Here is a 27,743-nt window from a genome sequence, read left to right on the forward strand (position 1 = left end):
CCTAGTTAGGTTGCCCTTTTGGTTTGGTGGGGTATTGTCTATGTGTAGTTGCATGTCAGCACTCGTTCTATATAGCTTCACGGTTGTTTTTTAGTGTTCTTTTTATTAAAAGAAGAATGTAGTCGTATCACGCTGCGCCTTGGTCTCCTCTATACGATGAATGTGACAGAATAACCCATCAAAACAGGACCAAGCAGTGTGAAAAGGAGGAACAGCCCTCAATGGGGAGATGGACCTTGGAGGAGATATTAGATGGAGCAGGACCCTGGACACAGCGGGGGAGTATCGCAGTCCTAAGGAGGAGCTAGAGGCAGCGAAAGCGGAACGGCGATACTACGAGGAGAAATACCGGAGAATAGAGGAACTGCGATACGGAAGCCCGAGACGCAGCCCCTATAATTTTTTTTGGGGGGGGGCACATGAGGAGATTTCATGAGTCAGGTCAGAGACCTGAGCCTACTCCTCGTGCTTACTGTGGGGAGCATGCTACTGGTCAGGCACCGTGTTATGAGGTAGAGCGCACGGTGTCTCCAGTGCGCTATTCTAACCCGGTGCGCTCTATTCCAGCTCCTTGCATTGACCGGGCTAGAATGGGCATCCAGCCAGGAAGGAGGGTGCCGGCTCAGCGCTCCTGGTCTCCAGTATACCTCTTTGGGCCACAATATCCTGTACCGGCTCTGCGTACTGTCTCCGGTGAGTCTACACAGCCCAGTGCGTCCTGTGCCAGCGCCCTGTCGAAAATAAACATCCAGCCGGGACGGGTTGTGTCAGCTCTACACTCCAGATCTCCAGTGCACCTCCACAAACTAACCCTGGCTCAGATGACCATGCTACCATTGCTAGATTACGGAGACATAACTTATAGATCGGCAGGTAAGGGTGCTCTCGAGCAGCTAGATATTCTTCACTATTTGGCCATCCGAATTGCCACCAATGCTCCTTATAAGACACATCACTGCTCTCTATACTCCTCTGTAAACTGGCCATCTCTTGTCGTGGACATTTCCTTAATTACCAAATGATGAGAGAGCAAATCACACGCCAGTCAGAGTTATGCTCAATCTTCACCTTTAATAATATTTAAGCTTTTGCAATAGCATTTTGACTTTCAACAGTTCAGTATCTCTAATGAAAAGTTGAGAGTGGTCAACATAATGGCAACTGGGATCCTTTATAGCAAAGATCCCCCCCCCCCCCCCTAGACGACATGACAAACCACAGGTCTTAGGAACTTACACAAAGAAAGACTTTTCTTCAGAGAGGAATATCCCCTAGCCAGACAGAATTGGCTATAAATTATCATTCAGTTTGGTCTCCTAAACAAAGCTCTTATCTCGTCCTTGGTACAAAATGGTACCAAGACATTACCCCCACCCAATGATATATATCAAATTGTCATTTTAGATACTCCCATCCTAAATACAACCAATTCTGGACAAGCTCACGGAGAGGAAAGTGAGCCTCTAGGTCAAGATAGGGCAACGAGAGAGGGAACATAGAATGGTTCCAGACACTGCCATCCTCCTCTCCCCGATGGGAGAAGTAGGGAGTGACTGGCACACAGACACAGTGGAGCCAAGAGATAATTGGTTCCCTATCAATCATCCCTTCACATGGTTTAAAATATATATTTGCACATGATGACACCTTGACCTCTCCCCTCTCTGCGGCCCAAGTAACTTAGTCCTGACAGAGAACAGATAACTGCAAATGGCCACCACTATAGTACAACAAAATACATTCTTATGAGAAATAACTCATAAGCATATCATGAAAATAAAACATCTTATCTATGTTACCCAACTAATTCTGATTAATCCCCAACACTCTGTATACCCGTTGCAAGACCCACTGGTTGATGCTTGTTTATAAAACCCTCTTAGGCCTCACTCCCCTATCGGAGATATCTACTTCAGCCCTCATCCTCCATATACAACACCCATTCTGCCAGTCACATTCTGTTAAAGGTCCCCAAAGCAGACAACCCTTCGTCGCTCGTCTTTTCAGTTCGCTGCAGAAAGCGACTGCAACAATCTGGAAAAGTCACTCAAACTGGACAGTTTTATCTCAAACTCTTCATTCAAAGACACTCTTACTGACAGTTGTGGCTGCTTTGCGTGATGTTTTGTTGCCTCTCCCTCCTTGACCTTTCTGCTGTTGTCTGTGCCCAGTAATGTTTGTACCATGTTTTGTGCTGCTACAATGATGTGTGGTCATGTGTTTCTGCCTGCTATGTTGTCTTAGGTCACTATGTTTTGTTCTCTTGTCGTGATGTGTGTGTTGTCCTATTTACATTTTTAATCCCAGCCCCAATCCCAGCAGGTGGCCTTTTGATAGACTATAATTGTAAATAATAATTTGTGTACCTTGTAAATGTGGAATTTCTTTCCTCAATGCATTTGAGCCAATCAGTTGTGTTGTGACCAGGTGGCTACTTTGAAGAATCTAAATAAATATATTTTGATTTAACACTTGTTCACTACATGAATCCATAATTGTTATTTCATAGTTGTGATGTCTTCACTATTCTACATTGTAGAAAATAGTAAAAATAAAGAAACCCTTGAATGAGTAGGTGTGTCAACTTTTGATTAGTACTATATCAGTGACCCTGGAAAAATGATCAAAATATAGTATTTGTTATTATCAAGGAATGATCTGGACATTTTTAGGACCGAATACGATATCTAAATAAGGCAACAGGTTTCTCTTGTATCCCTGGTAGTTGGTCTTCTGATACATCTCAAAATTACCAAAGCTAGTCATCTGTCAGATAGTTGGCCTTCAGGAAAACATGACATGAATCTGCATTTCAGACAGAATATACTTTGTCAGAATATACCTTGTACACTCTTCCTGGATTACTGAGCCCTTCCAGCCTTGACCTGTCGTTTGCCTTCCCCCGTGGTTGTAATAAACTCTTGTTTCTACACTGTCTGCATCTGGGTCTTACCTAAATGTGATAGTATCTTCTGGCAAAACTGTCAATTTAAGTAAGGAATTCAAAATAATGAACTTCTGGGTTTTTTCTTTGCATGATAATTTATTACATTTGTAAAGTGATTATTACACACATTTGTAAAGTGATTATTATACAATCTCAAATTGCATAAAATGTGTATATATATATATCCAAATCATGAAACAACAAAGTCTAGGAGGAGGGGAGGTTTATAGAGAAGAGTCTTAAGGCCTGCTTTAAACAGCTGCAAACTGAATGTTCCTGTGTATTAATCTTCACTCAAGAGTTTCAGAGTGTCTTACCATTATCTGGTCTTGTAGTTTTAACCATATTCAGCTGGAACCACTTCACACACTGGCAGCAACCTGGCTTGTTTTGGTCTAAGATGTGAATTCTTCAGCGAATCCTTTTAAACACTTGGGGCAAAAGTGTCACTATGTTTGGCATAATGTCTAATCACGTGGGCATGGTTACTGACTGGATGAACGTTACATGAAAAACAACTTTACATGAAGGCCAAGATACCATTTAATCTTCTCAGAGAGTTTTAATCCTATTAATTCCACATCATTTGGATGTAAATCTGACAACTCCGAAATATATACATCCAGAATTGGTTATGTTGTCATACCGTCCTTAATGAGATCCCAAAACAACTGATCTGACATTGTTATTTAAGTACCCACAGACCCTTACAACTGCTTGGATTACAGTAATATTGTTTCATTATTCAACCTTTTGATGTTATCGTACTGCAACGTCTCTCTGTGGTAACAAAGGGATTTAACTTCCATTTCTGAAAGAGTGGGAGAACGAGTTTTCCTGTAGGTATTTCTGACCATCATAAAACTATGGTGGGACAGAGTGAGAGAGGGGGGGAACTTAGCGCCTGTGATCCTTACCCAAAAGGGCAAGTCATGACACCTGATTACGCATATAGAAGTACGACTAGTCTACCTGGCCGTGTGTAAATGTAGGCCTATAAACGTACCCATTTGGGGATGTCTGATAGTATTTCTGATTGTTTTAACTCACCACCACTAATGAACTGTGGAGCTTCTCAAAGTAATTCTTCTTCACCAAACAGCAAGGAAACAATCTGTTAAATTGAGAATGACAATAGTTCCTCAAAGTATTTGAACAATATTTCCATCTCTTTCGATAAACACTCTTGCATGAGAGGTAAAAATGTAATGCTCTGATCCAGTGGAAACGTCATAAAATACCTGATCCAGTTGATAGTTGATACAATGAGAGTTTGAGAGTTTGTTGAAGACAGGTCATGTGTAGCCAATTTGATTTATAAGGTATTTATATTTATATATATGGGGCTGTGCATTATTATGCTAAAACATATTTATATATTTTCTGCATGCAGGGTGCAATGTTTTGTGTTGGCTTTATGTAGGATTTTTTTACATAGTTGGCAGTGTCAATAAAAGTTACTTTTAGATTTAAATAATTTACATTTAGATTAATATTTTAGATTGTAGATAAACCACAGACAATGATTTTGATATTCAAAGACTATTATAAATTAAATTAAAGTGTTCCACGATATGTGCCTCGGAAAATCACAACCGTCTCGCAGGCTGGTAGACATGGTAAGATAAATAGGCACGCTAGATGTGTCTATATATGGAAAAATACATGTGGTCGACCAAGATCTTGGTCGACCAAGATTTTTGTTGTGTACAGCACTAGTAGAAATGCAGGAAATTAGCATTAGATGCCATATTTAGGGAGGGCCCCCCCTACATTTCTAAAACCAAAGTTGCCCCCCCTACATTTCTAAAACCAAAGTTATCAAGAAAGGTATCAAGAAATAAGGCGCCATTTAACGTAGCAACAATTTTGTCAGATTTTACCTTGATTTTTGTTGACTTCGGATATGAGGAAGTCTCCCTGTTATGTAGGATCATGTAACTAACGTTTCATATCAATGATTTTATGTGCATTACACTTTTTAAAAACTGCCCTTCGAATCTGCTGGAGGTTAAGTCCATATATGAGAGGGTTAAAGACAGGTGGTATAACAAGGAATTGTACGGCCATTGCATTACGCATATTTAGTGTAATATTTACATTATTCCACCCTTGCAAATTGTCAAACAGGGTCACTGTGATGAAAATAAATATTGTTATTAAATGTGGCACACATGTCTGTGTGAACTTATACCTTCCCTTAGCTGACTTTACACAATTCCTTACAATCTGACAGTAAGAAAATACAATGAAAAGTATCGGTAAAGCATGAACCACTATTACAAATTTGTTCAAATTCTGATTGAAGGTTATGGGTAAACATGCATGTTTCAACATAGACGGAATGTCACAGAAGATCTTATCAATGCGAGATCCACACAAAGGAATTCCAAAGGTTAAACTAAGTGCTATGAGTGTTATAAATAAGGGATAACACCAAGAAAATAAGAGTAACTTTCTAACAGTTAAAGTTGTCACAATGGTATGGTATAGTAGTGGTCTGCATATTGCCACATACCTGTCGTAAGACATCACTGTTAGAGTAGAAATTTCACACATGACAAATGTGTATATTACATAGGCTTGAGTGAAACATCCACCATAAGATATCACCTGAACATCTGACTGAAGGTCCAGTAAGACCTTGGGGTAGAAACCAGCAGTTCCATACAATCCATTGACACATAAACTACACAGAAAGATATACATGGGCTCAATGGAGACCTTTCTCCTGAATGACTGTTATGATCAGAGTCAGATTCACAGTGATGATGAGAAGGTATGTGATAAGAGACAAGATAAAATAGACTGATTTGTTGTTAAATGTCTCTTGTAAGCCAAAGAGATAAAATAAATTGTTTTGGGTTGAGTTCTCCATAGCTTTTGTTAATTTTCTTCCTCTGGTCAATGCAAAACTTCTTAGTCCTTACAAGGCTTCAGTGTGTATGGAGGTGAATGAATTCAAGAGTGAATCATTTGATATAGTTTAGGCTCAGAAACTTGTGTCCATGTGTCTTCTTGCTTGAGAGAGTGATACTGCTCCAATAACTTGTGCTGGTAGCCTCTAAATATATCATAGTGTATGATCACATGGGATTGTAGTTTCAGTGTCAACATGTAACCACTCCATAGAGATGGAACTACATTGAGTTTATGACAAGCAACTAATTTGATTATATTTATTCTATTTATGTATTAACCCAGCAAACAGCGGATGTCCTAAGGACATTAGGTCCATTTAAGGCAGCGTTTACAAAACTCTGTCCTGGGGTGCACAAGCATTTTTTTGCCCAGCACTACATAGCTAATTCAAATAATAAAAGCTTGATGATTAGTTGATTATTTGAATCAGCTGTGTAGTGCTAGGGCAAAAAACTAAACATGCACCCCTTGTGGTCCACAGGTCAACGTTTGGGAAATGCTGCTTTAAGGGTTTCAGCGAGACGTTATCCCACGGATGTTCTGAGAACATTGTAAGAACATTAAAACATGACATTGTTCTTTTGCCCATCTTGATCTTTTCTTTTTATTGGCCAGTCTGAGATATGGCTTTTTCTTTGCAACTCTGCCTAGAAGGCCAGCATCCCGGAGTGTGCTTTTCTTTCAAAAACAAGGACATTTCTAAGTGACCCCAAACTTTTTCATAATAGGGTTGAAAAGTGGTAGACATTATTAGAAAGTAAATTAATAAAAAGGTAATGTGGAAGATGTGCAGTATTTGATTTGATTTGATTTGATGTGCAGTATCATATCTGTATTGTATACTCACAAATATACAGCCAAAAAAGAGGTTCAGCAAAGAGGCTATATGTGGTGTGCAAGTGGTAAAACCTCCTAACCTCTATGAAATTGGTGTCCCTAAACCGGAACGGTTCTTGATCAATATGCGATCATGTGACTAGAAAACGTTGTATACAACAGACATCTTTCCAGGACATAGACATGTCTTATATGTGCAGATAGCTTAAATTATTGTTAATCTAACTGCTTGTCCAATTTACAGCAGCTATTACAGAAGAAAATGCCATGCTATGTCATTTCTGGGAGTGTGTAAACTTACATTTTGTATTACCATAGCATTTTTGTATGTTCTCTATAGTTATGTACTTGAAAATGTATAAATTGACCAATTCGGCACATTTGGGCAACTCCTGGCAGACTTGATGGAAAATATTGCGTAGGGAGGTAATTCTTCACTGGATCAGTCTGAAACTTTGCACACACACTGCTGCCATCTTTTGGACAAAATCTAAATTACACGTATGCTCCTATCTTAATGTATGGCCTTTCTCTTGCATTTCAAAAATTATGGGGGGAAGAGAAAACGTATGTTAAAGGGTCTCTTTTCAAAATTCTTACATATGAGTATATGTTAGGAAATATAGTACAAGCCAAAGAAATCAGTTACAACAAGACCCCATATTATATTTTTGTGTAATATTTGAACAGGAAAGCTTGACTACCGTGTTGTTGTCACAATACACTGTCTATAACATTACCACAAAATTGCAGTTGCAAACTCAGGGAGATAGGGATGGCGTTGATGAAAAATAATAGAACCAGGACAGCAGAATTAAGCCACTAATTATTTTAGGTTTCATAATATTGTTAAACAGTAAAGTGGTGGTATCCCAACATTTTCACTCGGGCCTCCCTTCGTCATTGGGGAACATGTCTTATGTGTGTTCATGTGATATCTGGTGACTCAAACATTACAACAAAATCAATGGTCTAAAAAACCTGGTTCAAAAATGTTTGCTGACATGAGCTAGTTGGTCTGGACATTTCTGAGGGTCTGCAAGGTCTGCAATGACTGACATGACAAGCAGAAAACTGCTGATGCATTACCCAATTTCGAAATTGCACCTTGTGCATTCTACTATTACAACTTTCAAGAGCAGGTTGAAAGATCGACTGAGTTCCTTAAAATATTACTTATTAAATTTAAAGGCAAAATAATAAATGTATTACATGTAAAGTACGCTAAACACAAAATTTAGACAGGCCATTTCGGTTGTCGATGTGTTCAGAGAGTCCCTGGTTAAAGCCCAGGTTGGGGCAAGGTGAGGGACGGAAGCAACACTGTTACACATGGCCAGAGTGACATTCCTAAATAAAAAATAGTGTATTGGTAGGATAGTACAGCACATCAGAAGAATAGACATCCTTAATGTTATGTTATTGAACAGACTGTAAGTGGCCAATGATCCTGTTAAAATAATATATGTGTGGGGACCCTTTAGCCCGGTAATTTACACTGTAAAAGAAGTATGTGACATCACCAATGTGCTGGGCTGACAAAGCTATCAGATCTATCATTAACTCTTTAGCAGGAGTTTGTGTGCTATGTATTGTGCACCATGTACAAGAAAGAAATGGTTCGGTGAAACTAATCCAAAGCCTCTGACAAAGGAACAGTTTCCCGGACCATATAACCTAACCAGGGAAAACAGAGTAACTCTGGACCCTAAGTCATATTTATACTTATAAATGTAGGCCCAGAGCTATTCCTGCTGAGGTAAAAGTGAGGACCCTTATTGTCACTCTTGGATATCCTAGGCCTGCAGTACACTTTCAGGGTCTACACTCCCAGAGGCAATGACAGAAGGTGGGCATCCCAAATGGCACTCTATTCCCTATGTAGTGCACCACCTTTGACCAGAGGGTTCTGGTCAATATAGGGAATAGGGTACCATTTGGTATGCATTTGAAGCCAAGCCGTGCCTCTCCTTGAGCCCCTCAGAGCACTACAGGTTAATAGCTGCATTAATTGGGTCCCAGGGAACGAGGTGATAGAGTGGACTAATGACCTGGTACCTAATGACTCAATAAACATGTTTATCATGCTCTTGTTATTGGCTTATTTTTTTGCATGGAGTAAAAACAATACGGGTGTTTCTCACATCATTTTCTTTTGACAGAACTACAAAACTTTCTACATCTTTTTACAGGGTGGATGGAGTACATGACCAATGTGTGTTATACATACAATACATCGTCATTAACCTTACTGTATTATTTTATTCTGTCGGTCAAACATATCTCACAGTGACCCTGGAAAAACAAGATTGGTATGTGGTTGTCCCACCTAGCTATTTTAAAATAAATACACTAACTGTAAGTCGCTCTGGATACAAGTGTCTGCTAAATGACTAAAATGTCAATGTATATCTGGTTCTCTGATTTCGCAATAAAACTTAATACAGTATATGCACTATATTTGTTACTATCAAGGAATTATCTGGGATTTGTTAGGAGAGAATAAGCTATCCATATTAGACAAGTCTCTCTTGTGTCCCAGGTCGTTGCCTTTCTTGTATGACTCAACATTTCTGAGGAATACCAAAGCTGGTCATCTGTCAGATAGCTTGCACTCAGATATCATGTTACGTAGAACAGTTTGCCCTCAGAAAACATGACATGCATCCGCATTTCAGACAGAATACAAATTGTTTTCATACTACAGTATTTCCCTAGATTTCTCTCTCAAAATGTGAAACAATCACCAAGCTTGTACTGTATATACCATATAGGGCCTATTTTCCATAAGGGATGGACATAATGGTGCCAGGTGGGCTATAAGGTGGGCCTACCTTTTACACATTTACATCCAGTGTAACGATCCAGACAGTTTTGCATTTCTAGATTTGTTAAAAGCATTGATAAAGCAGCCTTTGTCAAAACTGTACATTCAAGTAAGGAATTCAAAGTAATGAGCATGTGTTATTTTTTTATATATATAATAATAGATTACATTTGTAAAGTGATTTAAAGTTAAGTGATTTATGACTGGTGTGCATGATGGATGGCAGGAGTGCGTGATGCAGGGTAATCTGGCACCCTCAAGCGCCAGGGGAAGGGAGGAGCGGGAACAGACGTGGCAGTACCGCCCCCTCTTGGGGCGCCACCCGGCATCCCAAATGGATGAACCGGTCAAGACATGGGTGCTGGGCAAGCTGGTTGGGGCGTGAAAGCCCGACGAACCGGTAGGAGTGTGAGAGCCTGGCGAGCCGGCTGAGGCATGAGAGCCTGACGATCCGGCTGAGGCAAAACACCTGTCGATCCCGCTGTAGAAAGGGAGCCCGATGATCCAGCGGAGCATGACGTGGGATGGAAACCTGCCAAGCCAACCGAGGCAACGAAACCTCTCGAGCCAGCCAGGGTGTGTAAGCACGATGGGCTGGCTTAGGCACCCCCGGTTCCATCTGCGGCGGAATCCACCCCGACGTCACCAACAAAACAATCAACAACAAAAAAACTCCTGGACCGGTTGGGCGAACAAGAACTGACGATCCGGCTGAGGCCCGACGTGGGATGGGCATCATCCGAGCCAACCGGGGCAAGGAAACCTCTCGACCCAGCTAGGGCGTGGAAGCCCGAGGAGCTGGCTAGGCATCCCCGGTTCCATCGGTGACGACCCAGAGCTCTGCAGAGTGTTCACTAGCTGGCACAGCCACAAAGTCCAAATCTGATTTTAAACCTAACCTTAACCACACTGCTAACCCTAATGACTAACCCTAAATGAATACCAAAAAGCAAATAGTTGTTCCTGAATTTTCACAATATAGCCAATTTTGACTTTGCAACTGGCCTATGTAAGGGGAAAACTCAGTTCTGCTTCCAGGACAAGACTCTGAAAATAAATGCCATCCTGTGACTGTAACTATGTTAGTGTTTTACATGTACAAACACTTCCCACTTGCAAAGACACACAAAATAAACACCCACATCAAAGCACACCTCCAAGACCCCATATCATTAGCTGTTAACAAACATGCTATATGATATTCAAATCAAATTGCATTGGTCACATACACATATATAGCAGACGTTATTGTGGGTGTACTAAAATGCTTGTGTTCCTAGCTCCAATAGTGCAGTAGTATCTAACAATTCACAACAATGTGCACAAATCTAAAAGTAAAAGATTGGAATAAAGAAACACAGTGGCAAGAAAAAGTATGTGAACCCTTTGGAATTACCTGGAATTGTGCATAAATTGGTCATACAATTTGATCTGATTTTCAATGTCACAACAATAGACAAACACAGTCTGCTTAAACTAATAACACACAAAAAGTATATATGTTTTCACGTCTACACGGTGCAGGATATAAAAAAGTATGTGAACATTGGAACCTATTTGGGAAAGGTGGGGTGCTAGCGACCCATGTCGACAACATCTGGTAAAATTGCAGAGCGCGAAATTCAAAATACAAAAATCGTAATATAAAACATTCATGAAAATACAAGTGTCTTACATTGTTTAAAAGCTTAATTTCTTGTTAATCCAGACGCTTTGTCAGATTTAAAAAAGGCTTTAAAAAAGGCGAAAGCATAACCATGCAATTATCTGAGGACAGCGCCCCACATACAAAAGCATTAAAAACATTTTCCAAACAAGCAGACGCATCACGAAAGTCAGAAATAGTGATAAAATAAATCACTTAACTTTGAAGATCTCTCTCCTTTGCAATCCCAAGGGTAGCTACATAACAAATGGTCGATTTGTTTGATAAAGTCCTTCTTTATATCCCAAAAAGTCTGTTTAGATGTCGCGCTTGATTCAGTAATCGAGAGACTGACATTTTTCCCATTCCTCCTTGCAAAACAACTCGAGCTCAGTGAGGATGGATGGAGAGCATTTGTGAACAGCAGTTTTCAGTTCTTTCCACAGATTCTCGATTGGATTCAGGTCTGGACTTTGACTTGGCCATTCTAACACCTGGATATGTTTATTTTTGAACCATTCCATTGTAGATTTTGCTTTATGTTTTGGATCATTGTCTTGTTGGAAGACAAATCTCCATCCCAGTCTCAGATCTTTTGCAGACTCCATCAGGTTTTCTTCCAGAATGGTCCTGTATTTGGCTCCATCCATCTTCCCATCAATTTTAACCATTTTTTATTTTTTATTTATTTTACCTTTATTTAACCTTTATTTTACCAGGCAAGTCAGTTAAGAACAAATTCTTATTTTCAATGACGGCCTAGGAACAGTGGGTTAACTGCCTGTTCAGGGGCAGAACGACAGATTTGTACCTTGTCAGCTCGGGGGTTTGAATTCGCAACCTTCCGGTTACTAGTCCAACGCTCTAACCACTAGGCTACCCTGCCGCCCCAAAGTTTGAAATGTTTTGGCAAAGTTTACAGGTAACTTTTGAGATATTTTGCAATGATGTTGGTCAAGTTGGAACTAGTGTTTTTCTGGATCAAATGTGCCAAATAAATGGACATTTTGGATATATATGGACGGAATTAATCAAACAAAAGGACAATTTGTGATGTTTATGGGACATATTGGAGTGCCAACAAAAGAAGCTTGTCAAAGGTAAGGCATGGTTTATATTTTATTTCTGCATTTTGTGTCGCGCCTGCAGGGTTGAAATATGCTGCTCTCTCATTGTTTACTGTTGTGCTATCATCAGATGCTTTCGCCGAAAAGCCTTTTTGAAATCTGGATTCACAACGAGTGTAGCTTTAACTTGGTGTCTTACATGTGTGATTTAATGAAAGTTTGAGTTTTATAGTATTTTATTTGAATTTCGCGCTCTGCATTTTCCCTGGCTATTGGGCAAGTGGGACGCAATTATATGCATATCCTAGCATCTGGGCCTGGGTAACAGGCAGTTTAGTTTGGGCACCTCATTCGATCTGGTTGACCTCAACCAAACATTTTCTGTATTTGCAGTTCAGACCGGCACAACGGTCAGGAGGAATTAGGAGCATTCCTCTTTACAAAGCAGTTTCAATTTAGCAATATTCTTGGGATGTCTCCCTTGAGGTCATGCCACAGCATCTCAATCGGGTTGAGGTCAGGACTCTGACTGGGCCACTCCAGAAAGCGTATCTTTCTTCTGTTGAAGGCATTCTGTTGTTGATTTACTTCTGTGTTTTGGGTTGTTGTCCTGTTGCATTCACCCTACTTTTGTTGAGCTTCAATTGGTGGACAGATAGCCTAACATTCTCCTGCAAAATGTCTCGATAAACTTTTTTAGTCAATGATAACAGGCTGTCCAGAACCTGAGGCAGCAAAGCAGCCCCAAACCATGATGCTCCCTCCACCATACTTTACAGTTGGGATCAGGTTTTGATGTTGATGTGCTGTGATTTTTTTTTTACACACACACATAGTGTTGTGTGTTCCCTCCAAACAACACAACTAAGTTTAATCTGTCCACAGAATATTTTGCCAGTAGCGCTGTGAAACATCCAGGGACTCTTTTGAGAACTCCAGATGTAATTCAATATTTTTGGGGGACAGCAGGGGCTTCTTCTGTGGTGTAGTCCCATGAACCCATTATTTTTTTGTGTTTCACATTTTGTAGATTCATCAACAGCAATGTTAGCATGTTTCAGAGATTTCTGTAAGTCGTTAGCTGACACTCCATGATTCTTCTTAACCTCATTGAGAATTCTGTGCTGTGCTCTTCCAGTCATCTTTGCAGGGGAGCCACTCCTAGGGAGAGTAGCAACAGTGCTGAACTTTCTCCATTTATAGACAATTTCTCTTACCGTAGACTGATGAATATTAAGGCTTTTAGAGATACTTTTGGAACCCTTTCCAGCTTTATGCAAGTCAACAATTCCTAATCTTAGGTATTCTGAGATCTCATAGTTTGAGGCATGATTCACATCAGACAATGCTTATTGTGAATAGAAAACTCAATTTTGTGAGTTTTTTTATAGGGCAAGGCAGCTCTAACCAACATCTCTAATCTCGTGTCATTGATTGGACTCCAGGTTAGCTGACTCCTGAGTTCAATTAGCTTTTGGAGAAGTCATTAGCCTAGGGGTTCACATACTTTTTTCCAACCTACGCTGTGAACATTTAAATGATATATTCACTATAGACAAGAAAAATACAATAATTTTTGCGTTATTTGTTTAAGCACAATGTGTTTGTCAATTGTTTTGACTTAGATGAAGATCAGATCAAATTCTATGACAAACTTATGCAGAAATCCAGGTAAGTCCATATGGTTCACATACTTTTTCTTGCCACTGTATATACAGTTGAAGTCGGGAGTGTACGTACACCTTAGCCAAATACATTTAAACTCAGTTTTTCACAATTCCTGACATTTAATCCTAGTAAAAATTCCCAGTCTTAGGTCAGTTAGGATCACCACTTTATTTTAAGAATGTGAAATGTCAGAATAATAGTAGAGAGAATGATTTATTTCAGCTTTTATTTCTTTCATCACATTCCCAGTGGGTCAGAAATTTACAGACACTGCCTTTAAATTGTTTAACTTGGGTCAGACATTTCAGGTATCCTTCCACAAGCATCCACAATAAGTTGATGAATTTTGGCACATTCCTCCTTACAGAGCTGGTGTAACTGAGTCGTGTTTGTATGCTTCCTTGCTCACACACGCTTTTTCAGTTTTTCCCACAAATTTTCCATAGGATTGAGGTCAGGGCTTTGTGATGACCACTCCAATACCTTGACTTTGTTATCCTTAAGCCATTTTGCCACAACTTTGGAAGTATGCTTGGGGTCATTGTCCTTTTGGAAGACCCATTTGCGACCAAGCTTTAACTTCCTGACTGATGTCTTGAGATGTTGCTTCAATATATCCACATAATTGTCCATCCTCATGACACCATCTATTTTGTGAAGTGCACCAGTCCTTCCTGCAGCAAAGCACCCCCAGAACATGATCCTGCTACCCCCGTGCTTCACGGTTGAGATGGTGTTCTTCGGCTTGCAAGCCTCCCCCTTTTTCCTCCAAACATAACGATGGTCATTAGGGTCAAACAGTTCTATTTTTGTTTAATCAGAACAGAGGACATTTCTCCAGAAAGTACGATCTTTGTCCCCATGTGCAGTTGCAATCCACAGTCTGGATTTTTTTATGGCGGTTTTGGAGCAGTGGCTTCTTCCTTGCTGAGCGCCCTTTCAGGTTATGTCGATATAGGACTCATTTTACTGTGGATATAGATGTTTTTGTACATGTTTCCTCCAGCATTTTCACAAGGTCCTTTGCTGTTGTTCTGGGATTGATTTGCACTTAGTATGACGGCTGTGTGGTGCCATGGTCCCATGGTGTTTATACTTGCGTACTATTGTTTGTACAGATGAACATGGTACCTTCAGGTGTTTAAAAATTGCTCCCAAGGATGAACCAGACTTGTGGAGCTCTACCATTTTTTTCTGAGGTCTTGGCTGATTTCTTTAGATTTTCCTATGATATCAAGTAAAGAGGCACTGAGTTTGAAAGTAGGCCTTGAAATATATCCACAGGTATACCTCCAATTGACTCAAATGATGTAAATTAGCCTATCAGAAGCTTCTAAAGCCATGACATCATTTTCTGAAAATTTCCAAGCTGTTTAAAGGCACAGTCAACTTAGTTGACTCTAACCGACTTGCCAAAACTATAGTTTGTTTAGAAGAAATTTGTGGAGTGGTTGAAAAACAAGTTTTAATGACTCCAACCTCAGTGTATGTAAACTTCTGACTTCAACTGTAAATATATAAATGAGTTGGGCAGACAGCACCATTCTCTGGTGAGCCCTGCGGTTGCAGGTGATGCAATTTGGCAAGTTGCCATACCAGGCAGTGATACAGCCCAACAGGATACTCTCAATTGTGGATCTGTAAAAATGTGTGAAGGTCTTAGGAGCCAAGCAAAAGTCCTGATGCGCTTTCTTCACCACACTGTCTGTGTGGGTGGACCATTTCAGATTGTCAGTGATGTGTACGACGAGGAACTTTTTCACCTTCTCCACTGCGGTGCAGTTGATGTGGATAGGGGCATGCTCCTTCTGCAGTTTCTTGAAGTCCACAATGAGCTCCTTAGCTTTGTTGATGTTGAGGAAGAGGTTATTTCCATGGCACCACTCTTCCAGGGCCCTCACCTCCTCCCTATAGGCAGTCTCATGGGTGAACAGGGAGTACAGGAGGGGGCTGATCACGCACCCTTGTGGGGCCCCTGTGTTGAGGATCAGCAAAGTGGAGGTGTTGTTTCCTACCTTCACCACCTGGGGGCGTCCCGTCAGGAAGTGCAGGACCCAGTTACACAGGGTGGGGTTCAGACCCAGGGCTGCAAGCTTAATGCTGAGCATGGAGGGTACTATCGTGTTGAAGGCTGAGCTATTGTCAATGAACAGCATTCTTACATAGGTATTCCTCTTGTCCAGATGGGATATGGCAGTGTGCAGTGTGATGGCGATTGCATCATTTCTGGATCTATTGGGGAGATATGCAAATTGAAATCTGTATAGGGTGTCAGGTAAGGAAGAGGTGATATTATCATTAACTAGCCTCTCAAAGCACTTCATGATGACAGAAGTGGGTGCTACGGGGCGATAGTAATTTAGTTCAGTCACCTTCCTTTGGTACAGGAACAATGGTGGACATCTTGAAGCAAGTGGGGACAGTAGACTGGGATAGGAAGAGATTGAATATGTCCGTAAACACTCCAGTCAGCTGGTCTGTGCGCCTGGGCCGGGCAGCCTTGAGAGAATTAACATACCTTAAGGGAACATTTTGACATTTGCTGTATGGTTAGTGAGAAAGTCCATATTGCAAATGTACGGTCCCTTACTAGACGTCCGAAAACGTTTCTAAAAATCGCGGACGGCGGCAGGGCCGGACCTACCGGGAAGTCATCAAATGAACTTTCTCGGACATTCGGTTTCCGTTTTATAAAATAATCAAATTTTTGTCATTTTCCCGCTGTCGCGGAAAATCCCACAAGAGGGCATAAGCAATCATATTGCAATTGTACAAAACATCACGAATCACGACGTGGCCTTATCTCCAAAACGGAAAATATTTCGAACCCGAAACTTGGTGAGCGTAGGTTTAGCATAATGGGCAGTTGGCCCCGAACAAGATGGCGTCTAGGCCTCAACGGTTTTTGAGTTATGGCCATTTCTCTGGGATTAAAGGTCCAAAATGAAAATAGAGAAATAATTTTTCCACTTCACGTCAAAGTCAAGGAGCCTCCGGTGTCAATAAAAAAAGGACCAGCCATTTATCTATCGTCATTTAAGAGAAATCGTACAATAACAAATTGGTGATGTTCAAAGATAGGTGTTTTTTAAAAACAGTTACAGATCCAGTTGCAGGGTGTTCATACAAATCTTTTTAAAGTGTGCTGCGGAGCTCTGCGAGATTTCTGTGATTTTCTATGATTTTCTGAAATAACACACACTCACTAAACCCTCCGTAAATAACTCAGTTCTTAATGTAAAGACTTATAACTCAGGATTCTGTAAAGGCATACCCCAATCAGGATATGAGTTTATTTATAGCTTCCTGTGCCAACCGGAAGTGGCATAAATGGTGTCATAGTGGCTGTTTCCAAGGGTTAAAAAGGTCAGATCTTTTCAAAACTTCATATGTGTGATTAGGCAACCCCCATGAACTGTAAGTCACTCATTTCTCCCAACAGATGTCAAAGGAAAGCTCTCACACACACACACAGCAAGGATGGAGTGACAAAGTGCAGTGCTTAAAGACACAGAGAGCAGGCAATGGCATTACCATAATCCCTAGGCCGTGCCGAGTTCAACGAGATATCCCGCTTGACCGTAGCCTGGCCCTTAATGTCATTTGCTTTTGGGTGACAGTGAGAGAACCGTTAGGGTGAGAAGCACAATTTGACCTCAGGTACGTTCCTAAGGTCCTCCCGATCCGTGCAAACCTTGACCGTGTGGCATTAATCCTTAACAGTTAAAAGAAGGTGTTTACTTCAAACAGTTTGCATTGACTTCTCTCCCCATAGAAATACATTGCCTGCACCTCTAAATTCAACCTGAAGCCTATGTGGGTTATGAATGCCTTATGAACCTGTCTTCTATGACAGTCCATCAGACCACTATGAGGTCTACCTGTGTCAATTCTAAGCTTCCTGAAGCAACCGGAAGTGGTTAAAATCACCCTAAAAGTGTTTTGAAACACATAACCTGTCATTATGAAAATCACTGTATTCAAACCTCTGTAGATCAGTCAATTCTTAACTTAAAGACTTAAAACTAAGGATTCTGTAAGTGGCTATCTCAATCAAGACACGTGTTTACTTATAGCTTCCTGTGCCAACCGGAAGTGCCTTTAATTGGGTCACAGTGTCTGTTTCGAAGGGTTAGAAAAGTCACATCTCTCCAAAACTTCATATGTGTGACTAGGTAACCCTCCTGAACTGTAAATCAGTCATTTCTCCCAACAGATCTCAAAGAAAAGCTCCCTCACACACACACAGGAAGGATGGAGTGACAAAGTGTGGTGCTTAAAGACACAGAGAGCAGGCAATGGCATTACCATAATCCCTAGGCCGTGCCGAGTTCAACGAGATATCCCGCTTGACCGTAGCTCGCTCGGTCTAAGCGCAGCGACCATTAGAAAAGTAGGCCCAAAATGAAGCCTGCACCACAACGTCATTTGCTTTTGGGTGACAGCGGCGGAACCGTTAGGTTTAGAAGGACAATTCAACCACAGGAATGTTCCTACGGTCCTCCCGATCTGTGCAAGCCTAACCTTGACCGTGTGGCATTAACCCTTAACAGTAAAACAGGGGGTTTTGATCTCACAGATTACAATGACATCTCTCCCCATAGGAATACATTGCCTGCACTCCTAAATTCAACCTGAAGCCTATATGGGTTATGAATGCCGTATGAACCTGTCTTCGGTAACAGTCCATCAGGCCACTATGAGGTCTACCTGTGTTGATTCTAAGCTTCCTGGACCAACCGGAAGTGGTTAAAATCACCCTAAAAGTGTATAGCCATACCCTGCCTGCAGTTTGATAGAAACTGATAGTGCATTCAACCCTGTGTAAATCAGTCAGTTTTTAACGTAAAGACTTAAAACTCAGGATTCTGTAAAAGCAAACCCCAATGAGGATATGTGTTGACGTATAGCTTCTTGTGCCAACCGGAAGTGCCATAATTGGTGTCTCAGGGGCTGTTTCGAGGGGTTAAAAAGTCTGTCCAAAACTTCATATGTGTGATTAGGCAACCACCATGAACTGTAAAACAGTCATTTTTCCCATAAAATTTCAAAGGAAAAATAAATCACACACACACACAGCTTGGAAGGAGGGACACATTGGGGTGCGTAGAGACATACACTGCCTGCATTAGTTAACCTTGTTGGAACTTTTAAAGAACCGTCAGACCTAGAGTTCCGAAACTTTAGAAACCTGTTCTAGACCTTAGGTCAATAGTGCGTGGTGAGTTATGTGGCTCTAGAAGGTTCTCGGACCGAGAAACAGCCTCCTACATTTGCAATGACTTAAATTCATTTTTGCATCACGAAAATGACGACATTTAGAAATGTCCCAGAGTTGCAAGACTAGGTGCATTGCGACCGTCTCGGCCCATATAGACGGACCCCAACGTTTCTGTCCGATAGCTCATTCAAGGACCCCGTAGCAAGTCATGGAAAAAAGTGGATTTTCAGCACCAATTAGGGTCTTGCTCGGACACCAAATGACCTATCGAGCCGAAACTTGGAAATAGGGGTCGCCTCAGTTAGGCCTACACATAATATCAGAACTGGACCCGCAACTAGAACGTAACTACGTGTTTTACGTTTTTTTTTATTTTTGAACCGAAGGCGTTGTGAATTTTGGGCCTGCTCTGAAGTATGTGATAGTTGGCTACTAAACGAGTTGGAAAAAGTGGGTTTGGTGTCAGTTTGTATCAGTTTGGTGTCAGAATGATATCTAATTGACTGATGGACGGTGACCTGCTGCTGATTCTTGTCCATTTGCAATATGTTTAAACAGTGAGGTACCATCACCAGAGTGACATTCTGAAATCAACCCTAACGAGCGATTGAGATGAACCAGAATCACTGCCCAGCCATCCCGAGTTCATCGGGCCAGTCAATTTCACATTCCTGCAGGATTTTTATAGCATGACAAATTTGTGATGGTAAATGCCCATTGAAACATATTGCAAATGCACAGTGACTTTGCAAAAGTGAGGAAACATAAACAAATGGACATAATGAAATCAACACAACGAGCGATTGAGAAGACCCACTATCAATACCCAGTCATCCTGTGTTCATCAGGCCAGTCAATGTTGCATTTCTGCAGGATTTTTGAGCATGACAAATTTGTGATGGTAAATGCCCATTGAACCATATTGCAAATGCACGTGCATTTGCAATATGATTCAACAGTGAAAAAACATCACCAGATGAACATGATGAAGTCAACACAACGAGCGATGGAAAGGAGCAACTATCACTGCCCGGCCATCCTGTGTTCATCAGGTCAATCAATTTTGCAATTCTCCAATATTTTTGAGCATGTCAAATTTCTTTTAGCATTTGGCCCCCAAAAAAGTGACTTTTGACTTTGACTTTTGACTTCCTATGAAATCATATTGCAAATGGACAAAACATATGCCTTATGCACAAGTGAAAAAAAATATGATAATAAAAGTTGACAAAAGTATAGTTTGTCTTTTGAGCATGCCAAATTCGTGATGGTAAATTCCCATTGAAACATATTGCAAATGCACGTGCATTTGCAATATGATTCAATAGTGAAAAAAACATCACCAAATGGACATGATGAAATCAACACAACGAGAGATGGAAAGGAGCAACTATCACTGCCCGGCCATCCTGTGTTCATCAGGTATGTCAATTTTGCATTTCTGCAGGATTTTTGAACATGTCAAATTTCTTATGGCATTTGGCCCCCCAAAAAGTTGACTTCCTATGAAATCATATTGCAAATGGACAAATCATATTCCATATGCACAAGTAAAAAAAAATATTATAATAATTTTACAAAAGTATATTCATACAGTTCTTACACATGATTAATTGACATAAAATCGAAACAATTTCGAAAAACGGTCCAGAAAGCACTTTTTTACGAGGGTGATAAGTTTTTTTTTTAAGTTCACATTTTAGACTTTTGACTTCCTATGAAATCATATTGCAAATGAACAAAACATATGCCTTATGCACAAGTAAAAAATAAAAAATATATATATATTGATAATAAAATACGACTAAAGTATGTTGATACAGTTCTTATACGTGTGTAATTGACACAAAATTTCAAAGAATTTCAAAAAACAGTCCAGAAAGCACTTTTGTAGGGGTGTGGGAAGTTTTTAATAAAATTTTGCTATGTTTGACTTTTGACTTTTGACTTCCTATGAAATCATATTCCAAATGGAGAAAACATATGCCTTATGCACAAGTTTAAAAAAAATGATAATAAAATATGACCAAAGTATGTTGATACAGTTCTTATACATGTGTAATTGACACAAAAATCCAAAGAATTTCGAAAAATGGTCCAGAAAGCACTTTTTTAAGGGTGTGTGAAGTTTTTTATAAAATTTTGCTATTTTTGACTTTCACTTCCTATGAAATCATATTGCAAATGGACAAAACACATTCCTTATGCGCAAGTAAAATGTAAAAAAAATAATGATAATAACATTTTACAAAAGTATATTCATACAGTTCTTACACATGTGTAATTGACAAAAAAATCTAAATAATTTCGAAAAACGGTCCAGAAAGCACTTTTTGGGGGGGGATGATACGTTTTTGAAAAAAAAATCGCTTTTTCAAAATTTTGCTTTTGGATGTTGACTTGTGTTGCATTTCCAATATGAAAAACCAAAGATGGAGCGCACTCGCCACCTGTTGGATTTTTGAAGTGTTACAACTGGCATTTGCCATATGACATTTGCAATCAACTTTACACGAATCAACGCCACATTGGGTGGTATTGGACACCGTGTATATGGTTTGTCCAATGCCAATGTTTTCCCATTCATTTTTGTCCATTTCAGGGGGGTATTCCCTTACATACCTTAAATGTCTTACTCATGTCGGCCATGGAGAATGAGAGCCCACAGTCCTTGGGAGCGGGCCACGTCGGTGGCACTGTGTTATCCTCAAAGCGGGTGAAGAAGGTGTTCAGCTTGTCTGGGAGCAAGATGTCGGTGTCCGCAAATTAGCTGGTTGTCCCTTTGCAATCCATGATTGTCTATAGACCCTGCCTCATACGTCTGAGCTATTGAGCCATTGAATTGCGACTTTGTCTCTGTACTGACGATTTGCCTGTTGCTTGATATACGGAAAGAATAACTACACTGTTTGTATTCGATCATAATCCCAGTCAACTTGCTATGGTTAAATGCGATGGTTCCCACTTCAGTTTTGTTCGAATGCTGAATCTATCCACAGATTCTTCCTGATGAACTCCATGACAATTGAATTCTTCATGTCATTGGAGTTTAAGTAAACACACTGCTGTATACTGGGTTTTTTCTTCCTTTAAAAGGTATAAAAGGTCAGGGATGTGACAGTACTTTAGTGTGGAATAGCCCACTGACACAGAACATACAGTAGACCTATGTCCACACAACGGCAGTCTGGAGAAAGATATCAGGTGATCTAGACTTAAATCCGGTATTTATTTTCATATACTTTTATCGGTACTATTTTCCTGCTCTCATGATTTATTTGGTTTCAGATGACCATACAGTTTCCACTGTGTACTGTTACCTACAGATATTTTGCATGTACACATATGGAACTATTGAATTCAGCAATTTAGCAGCCGATATCCTATGACAGGTACCTTGCTATATGTTATCCGCTACAGTATAACAACATCATGACACCCAGCAGGGTGTGTATTTTAATTTGTGTAATATGGTTGTACTCTTTTGCTAAAACCATCAAAACACTGTCTTTAACCATTCTTTTGCAATTGTGAGGGAACATTATAGACAAAGTGTATTGTGACAACTACCTGGTAGTAAAACTTGCCTGTTCAACTTCAGACATGACAGTTAATAAGATCTATGGACTCTGTGGTATTGTTTTGACTGTCGCGATCCCTTAAATTACTATGTGTTCATCGAGACCAGACAGAAAGCTTTCAGCACCTGAATTCCTCATCTGGCCTCGCTGCTCAACTTCACTTTCTGTTGTTTCTTAAATCTGCTCCAGGTTAGATTTGATAGGTCTATGAAAAATGTTCGAACTGTATTTTATTGGTGTACTATCTCATGTGCCAGCCACTTTTAAATTGTATTGTGTTTGGAGTTAGGATGGCTAAAATCAGACAGGCTTGTAATAACATACTACCTGTAGGTCTGTACCCTAAAACATAAGCTAAGCATTAATGTGACCTGTCCTGATTGTTAAATTTTTGTGATGTTGACTTGTGTGTTTTGTTACTTATAGTCACAATAATAAAAGGGGGTGAGGATGGTGAAAATCAGACTTGTAAAACATTTTCTGATTTGTTTAATATTGTCATTGGCGTTTTATTCACTTTCTGATCTCCATTGACTATCTGTCCCTCAAAGAATTTACTTTAAAATGCACCTCCTTGTCTACAAATCCCTGAATGGAATCGGACCTACCTGTAAGACCTACTCTTCCCCTATGAACCTCCAAGTACCCTACATTTAAGCCACGCCAAGCTGCTCCATGCCAGCAGGACCTGTATTAACACAGTGGTGGAACGTTTATTTTGCTCCCACGCAACACGCCTTTGGAATTCCCTTCCTGACAATCTCTACTAAATTATTATTTAAATAAAAACAACAGAAGTTGCTAAGTTTGAATTCCTTACTTAAATTTACAGTTTTGCCAGAGGCTGCTGTATCTAAGTATGTAACAAATCTAGAAATGCTAAACTGTCTGGATCGATACACTAGATGTAAATGTGTAAAAAGTAAGCCTACGTTATAGCCCAACTGGCACCCTTACATAGTTCGTTTATGGAAAATAAGCCCTGTAGGGTACATAAAAGCTTGGGAATTGTTTGACAGTTTGAGAGAGAAATCTAAGGAAATACAGATCTCAAACTAAATTCTGCCTGAGATCTGGATGCATGTCATGTTTTCTGAGGGACAACTGTTCTATGTAATATGATATCTGTGTGCCAGCTATCTGACAGATTAACAGCTTTGGTATTCCTAAGAAATCATAAGAGTCATACCAGAAAGGCAACTACCAGGGACACAAGAGAAACTTGTTGTCTAATATGGATAGCTTATTCTCTCCTAACAAATCCCAGATAATTTCTTGATAATAACAAGAGGGACCTGTTGCCTGATTTGGACATCTTACTCTGTTATTATTGAGAAATCGGAGTACCAGATACACATTTACATTTGAGTAGTTTAGCAGACACTCGTATCGAGAGCGACTTACAGTTAGTGTATTCATCTTAAAATAGCTAGATGGGACAACCACAGTCATGAGTGAACAGGAAGTACAGGAGGGGGCACCCCTGAGGGGCCCCTGTGTTGAGGATCAGCGTGGCGGATGTGTTGTTACCTACCCTTACCGTCAGGAATTCCAGGATCCAGTTGCAGAGGGAGGTGTTTAGTCCCAGGGTCCTGAGCTTATTGATGAGCTTGCTGTTGAACGCTGAGCTGTAGTCAATGAATAGCATTTTTCACATAGGTGTTCCTTTTATCCAGGTGGGAAAGGGCAGTGTGGAGTGCAATAGAGATTGCATCATCTGTGGATCTGTTGGGGAGGTATGCAAATTGGAGTAGTTCTAGGGTTTCTGGGATGGTGGTGTTTATGTGAGCCATGACCGGCCTTTCAAAGCACTTCATGGCTACAGATGTGAGTGCTACAGGTCAGTAGTCATTTAGCAGGTTACCTTAGTGTCCTTGGGCACAGGCACTATGGTGGTCTGCTTAAAACATGTTGGTATTACAGACTCGGACAATTGAAAATGTCAGTGATGACACCTGCTAGTTGGTCAGCGCATGCTCGCAGTACACATACTGGTAATCCGTCGGGACCTGCGGCCTGTTGTTGACCTGTCTAAAGGTCTTGCATGTTTCAGTGTTATTTGCCTCAAAGCGAGCACAGAAGTAGTTTAGCTCATGTGGTAGACTCGTGTCACTGGGCTGCTCTCGGTTGTCCTTCCCTTTGTAGTCTGTAATGATTTGCAAGCCCTGCCACATAAGACGAGCGTGTTTGATGGTTCGTCAGAGGGCATAGCGGGATTTCTTATAAGCTTTCGGGTTAGAGTCCCTCTCCTTGAAAGTGGCAGCTCTAGTCTTTAGCTCAGTGAGGATGCTGCCTGTAATCCAAGGCTTCTGGTGGGGACAATGTTTAAAAATAAATAAATAAATATTTCACCTTTATTTATTTATATCACCTTTAATGTCATCCATGCACTTATTGATGAAGCCAATGACAGATGTGATGTACTCCTCAATGCCATTGGAGGAGTCCCGGAATATATTCCAGTCTGTGATAAGAAAACAGTCCTGTAGCTTAGCATCTGCTTCATCTGCCCACTTTTTTATTGATCTAGTCACTGGTGCTAGCAGGAATCAGGAGGATGGAATTATGGTCAGATTTGTCAAATGGAGGGCGAGGGAGAGCTTTGTATGCATATCTGTGGATGGAGTATAGGTGGTCCAGAGTTATTTTCCCTCTGGATACACATTTAACATGCTGATAGAAAATAGGTAAAACTGATTTAAGTTTCCATTTAAGTCCCCAGCTACTAGGAGCGCCTTCTCTGGGTGAACGTTTTCTTGTTTGCTTATGGTGGAATACAGCTCATTCAATGCTATCTTAGTGCCAGTCTATGACTGTGGTGGTATATAAACAGCTACAAAGAATACAGATGAAAACTCTCTCGGTAGGTAGTGTGGTCTGCAGCTTATCATGAGAAACTATACCTCAGGAAAGCAAAAGCGCGAGACTTCCTTAGATATCATGCACCAGCTGTTGTTTACAAAAATACATAGACCGCCGCCCCTTGTCTTACCTGACGTCCAGACGTCGCTGTTTTATCCTGCCGGTACATTGTATAACCAGCCAGCTGTATGTTATCGTTGTTCGGCCACGACTCAGTGAATCATAAGATGTTACAGTTTTTAATGTCCCGTTGGCAGTTTAATATTCCACGTAACTCGTCAATTTTATTGTCCAAAGATTGCACATTTGCTAGCAGAATTGAGGGAAGTGGGGGTTTCGACTTCTCAGCAGGCAGCCCACTCTCTGTCCCTCTCTTTCTCCATCTCCTTTTCTCGCAGATCATGGGGCTCAGGGCCTGTTCCCGAGCGAGCCATATATCCTCCGCCTCGGGCTCGTCAGAGTTGTGAAAGATGAAAAAGGTTTCTGCTAGTCCGTGGTGAGTTATCACAGTCCTGATGTCTAGAAATTATTTTTGGTCATAAGAGATGGTAGCGGCAACATTATGTACAAAATGAGTAAAAAATTAAGTTACAAACAATGCAGCTAAACCAACAAAAAACACAATCGGTTGGGGGTACGTAAAACATCTGCCTTCTGCTCCAGGGCCATCTTACCTAACGTTATACTAACATTATACTGCGACCAGACGCCCTCTTATGGTCCCAATGTTAATGTCATGTTTTAATGTTCCTACAATGTTCTCAGAACATCAGTGGGATAACATCTCGCTGAAACCCTTAAAGCGGCATTTCCCAAAATTTTACATGGGGACACCAAGGGGTGCACGTTTTGTTTTTTGCCCTAGCACTACACAGCTGATTCAAATAATCAACTCATCATCAAGCCTTTATTATTTGAATAAGCTATGTAGTGCTATGGCAAAAGAATGCTTGTGCACCCCTTGGTGTGAATCTGATTCTGATCATAACAATCATTCAGGAGAAAGGTCTCCATGAGCCCATGTATATCTTTCTGTGTAGTTTATGTATCAATGGATTGTATGGAACTGCTGGTTTCTACCCCAAGTTCTTACTGGACCTTCAGTCAGATGTTCAGGTGATATCTTATGGTGGATGTTTCACTCAAGCCTATGTAATATACACATCTGTCATGTGTGAAATTTCTACTCTAACGGTGATGTCTTACGACAGGTATGTGGCAATATGCAGACCACTACTATACCATACCATTGTGACATCTTTAACTGTTAGAAAGTTACTCTTATTTTCTTGGTGTTATCCTTTATTCATATCACTAATAGCACTTAGTTTAACAGTCAGAATTCCTTTGTGTGGATCTCGCATTGATAAGATCTTCTGTGACAATCCGTCTATACTGAAACATGCATGTTTACCCATAACCATTAATCAGATTTTGAACAAATGTATGATATTGGTTCATGTTTTACAGATACTTTTCATTGTATTTTCTTACTGTCAGATTGTCAGGACTTGTGTAAAGTCGTCTAAGGGAAGGATTAAGTTCACACAGACATGTGTGCCACATTTAATAACAATATTTATGTTCATCACAGTGACCCTGTTTGACAATTTGCAAGGGTGGAATAATGTAAATATTACACTAAATATGCGTAATGCAATGGCCGTACAATTCCTTGTTATACCACCTGTCTTTAACCCTCTCATATATGGACTTAACCTCAAGCAGATTCGAAGAGCAGTTTTTAGAAAGTGTAATGCACATAAAATCATTGATATGAGACATTAGTTACGTGATCCTACACAACAGGGAGATTTCCTGATCTCAGAAGCAAGGATAAATGGCGCCTTGGTCAAGAGTAGTCTTTTCTTTCGACCAATCGATTTGTCTAAATTTTAAAACATGTATTTCTCCATATCCTCATCTCACATCCTAGTTGCCTATTTATCTTACCATTTCTACCAACCTGCGAGACAGTTAAGATTTTCATCTGGACATATTCGTGGAACAGTTTCATTTAATTTACAATAATCTTTGTATCTAAAAAGCATTGTCTGTTGTTAATCTACGTTCTACAATATAAATATAAATTAAAATGATACAAATCTAAAAGGAACTTTTGGTGCCACTGTCAACTATGTAAAAATAGCAGACTTAAAGCCAACC

General features: G+C 40.3%; 1 protein-coding gene across 1 annotated transcript; it reads left to right on the forward strand.

Moving 5' to 3' along the window:
* Positions 1 to 229: 229 nt before the first annotated feature.
* Positions 230 to 27,365, forward strand: LOC116353708 (olfactory receptor 6N1-like). The gene is made up of 3 exons (XM_031791423.1): positions 230 to 377; positions 25,976 to 26,031; positions 26,523 to 27,365. Exons 1-3 carry the CDS (start codon positions 230 to 232, stop codon positions 27,363 to 27,365), a joined length of 1,047 nt encoding a protein of 348 aa, XP_031647283.1.
* The last annotated feature ends 378 nt before the right edge of the window (positions 27,366 to 27,743 follow it).

Source organism: Oncorhynchus kisutch, linkage group LG15, assembly GCF_002021735.2.
Source record: "Oncorhynchus kisutch isolate 150728-3 linkage group LG15, Okis_V2, whole genome shotgun sequence".
NCBI lineage: Eukaryota > Metazoa > Chordata > Actinopteri > Salmoniformes > Salmonidae > Oncorhynchus > Oncorhynchus kisutch.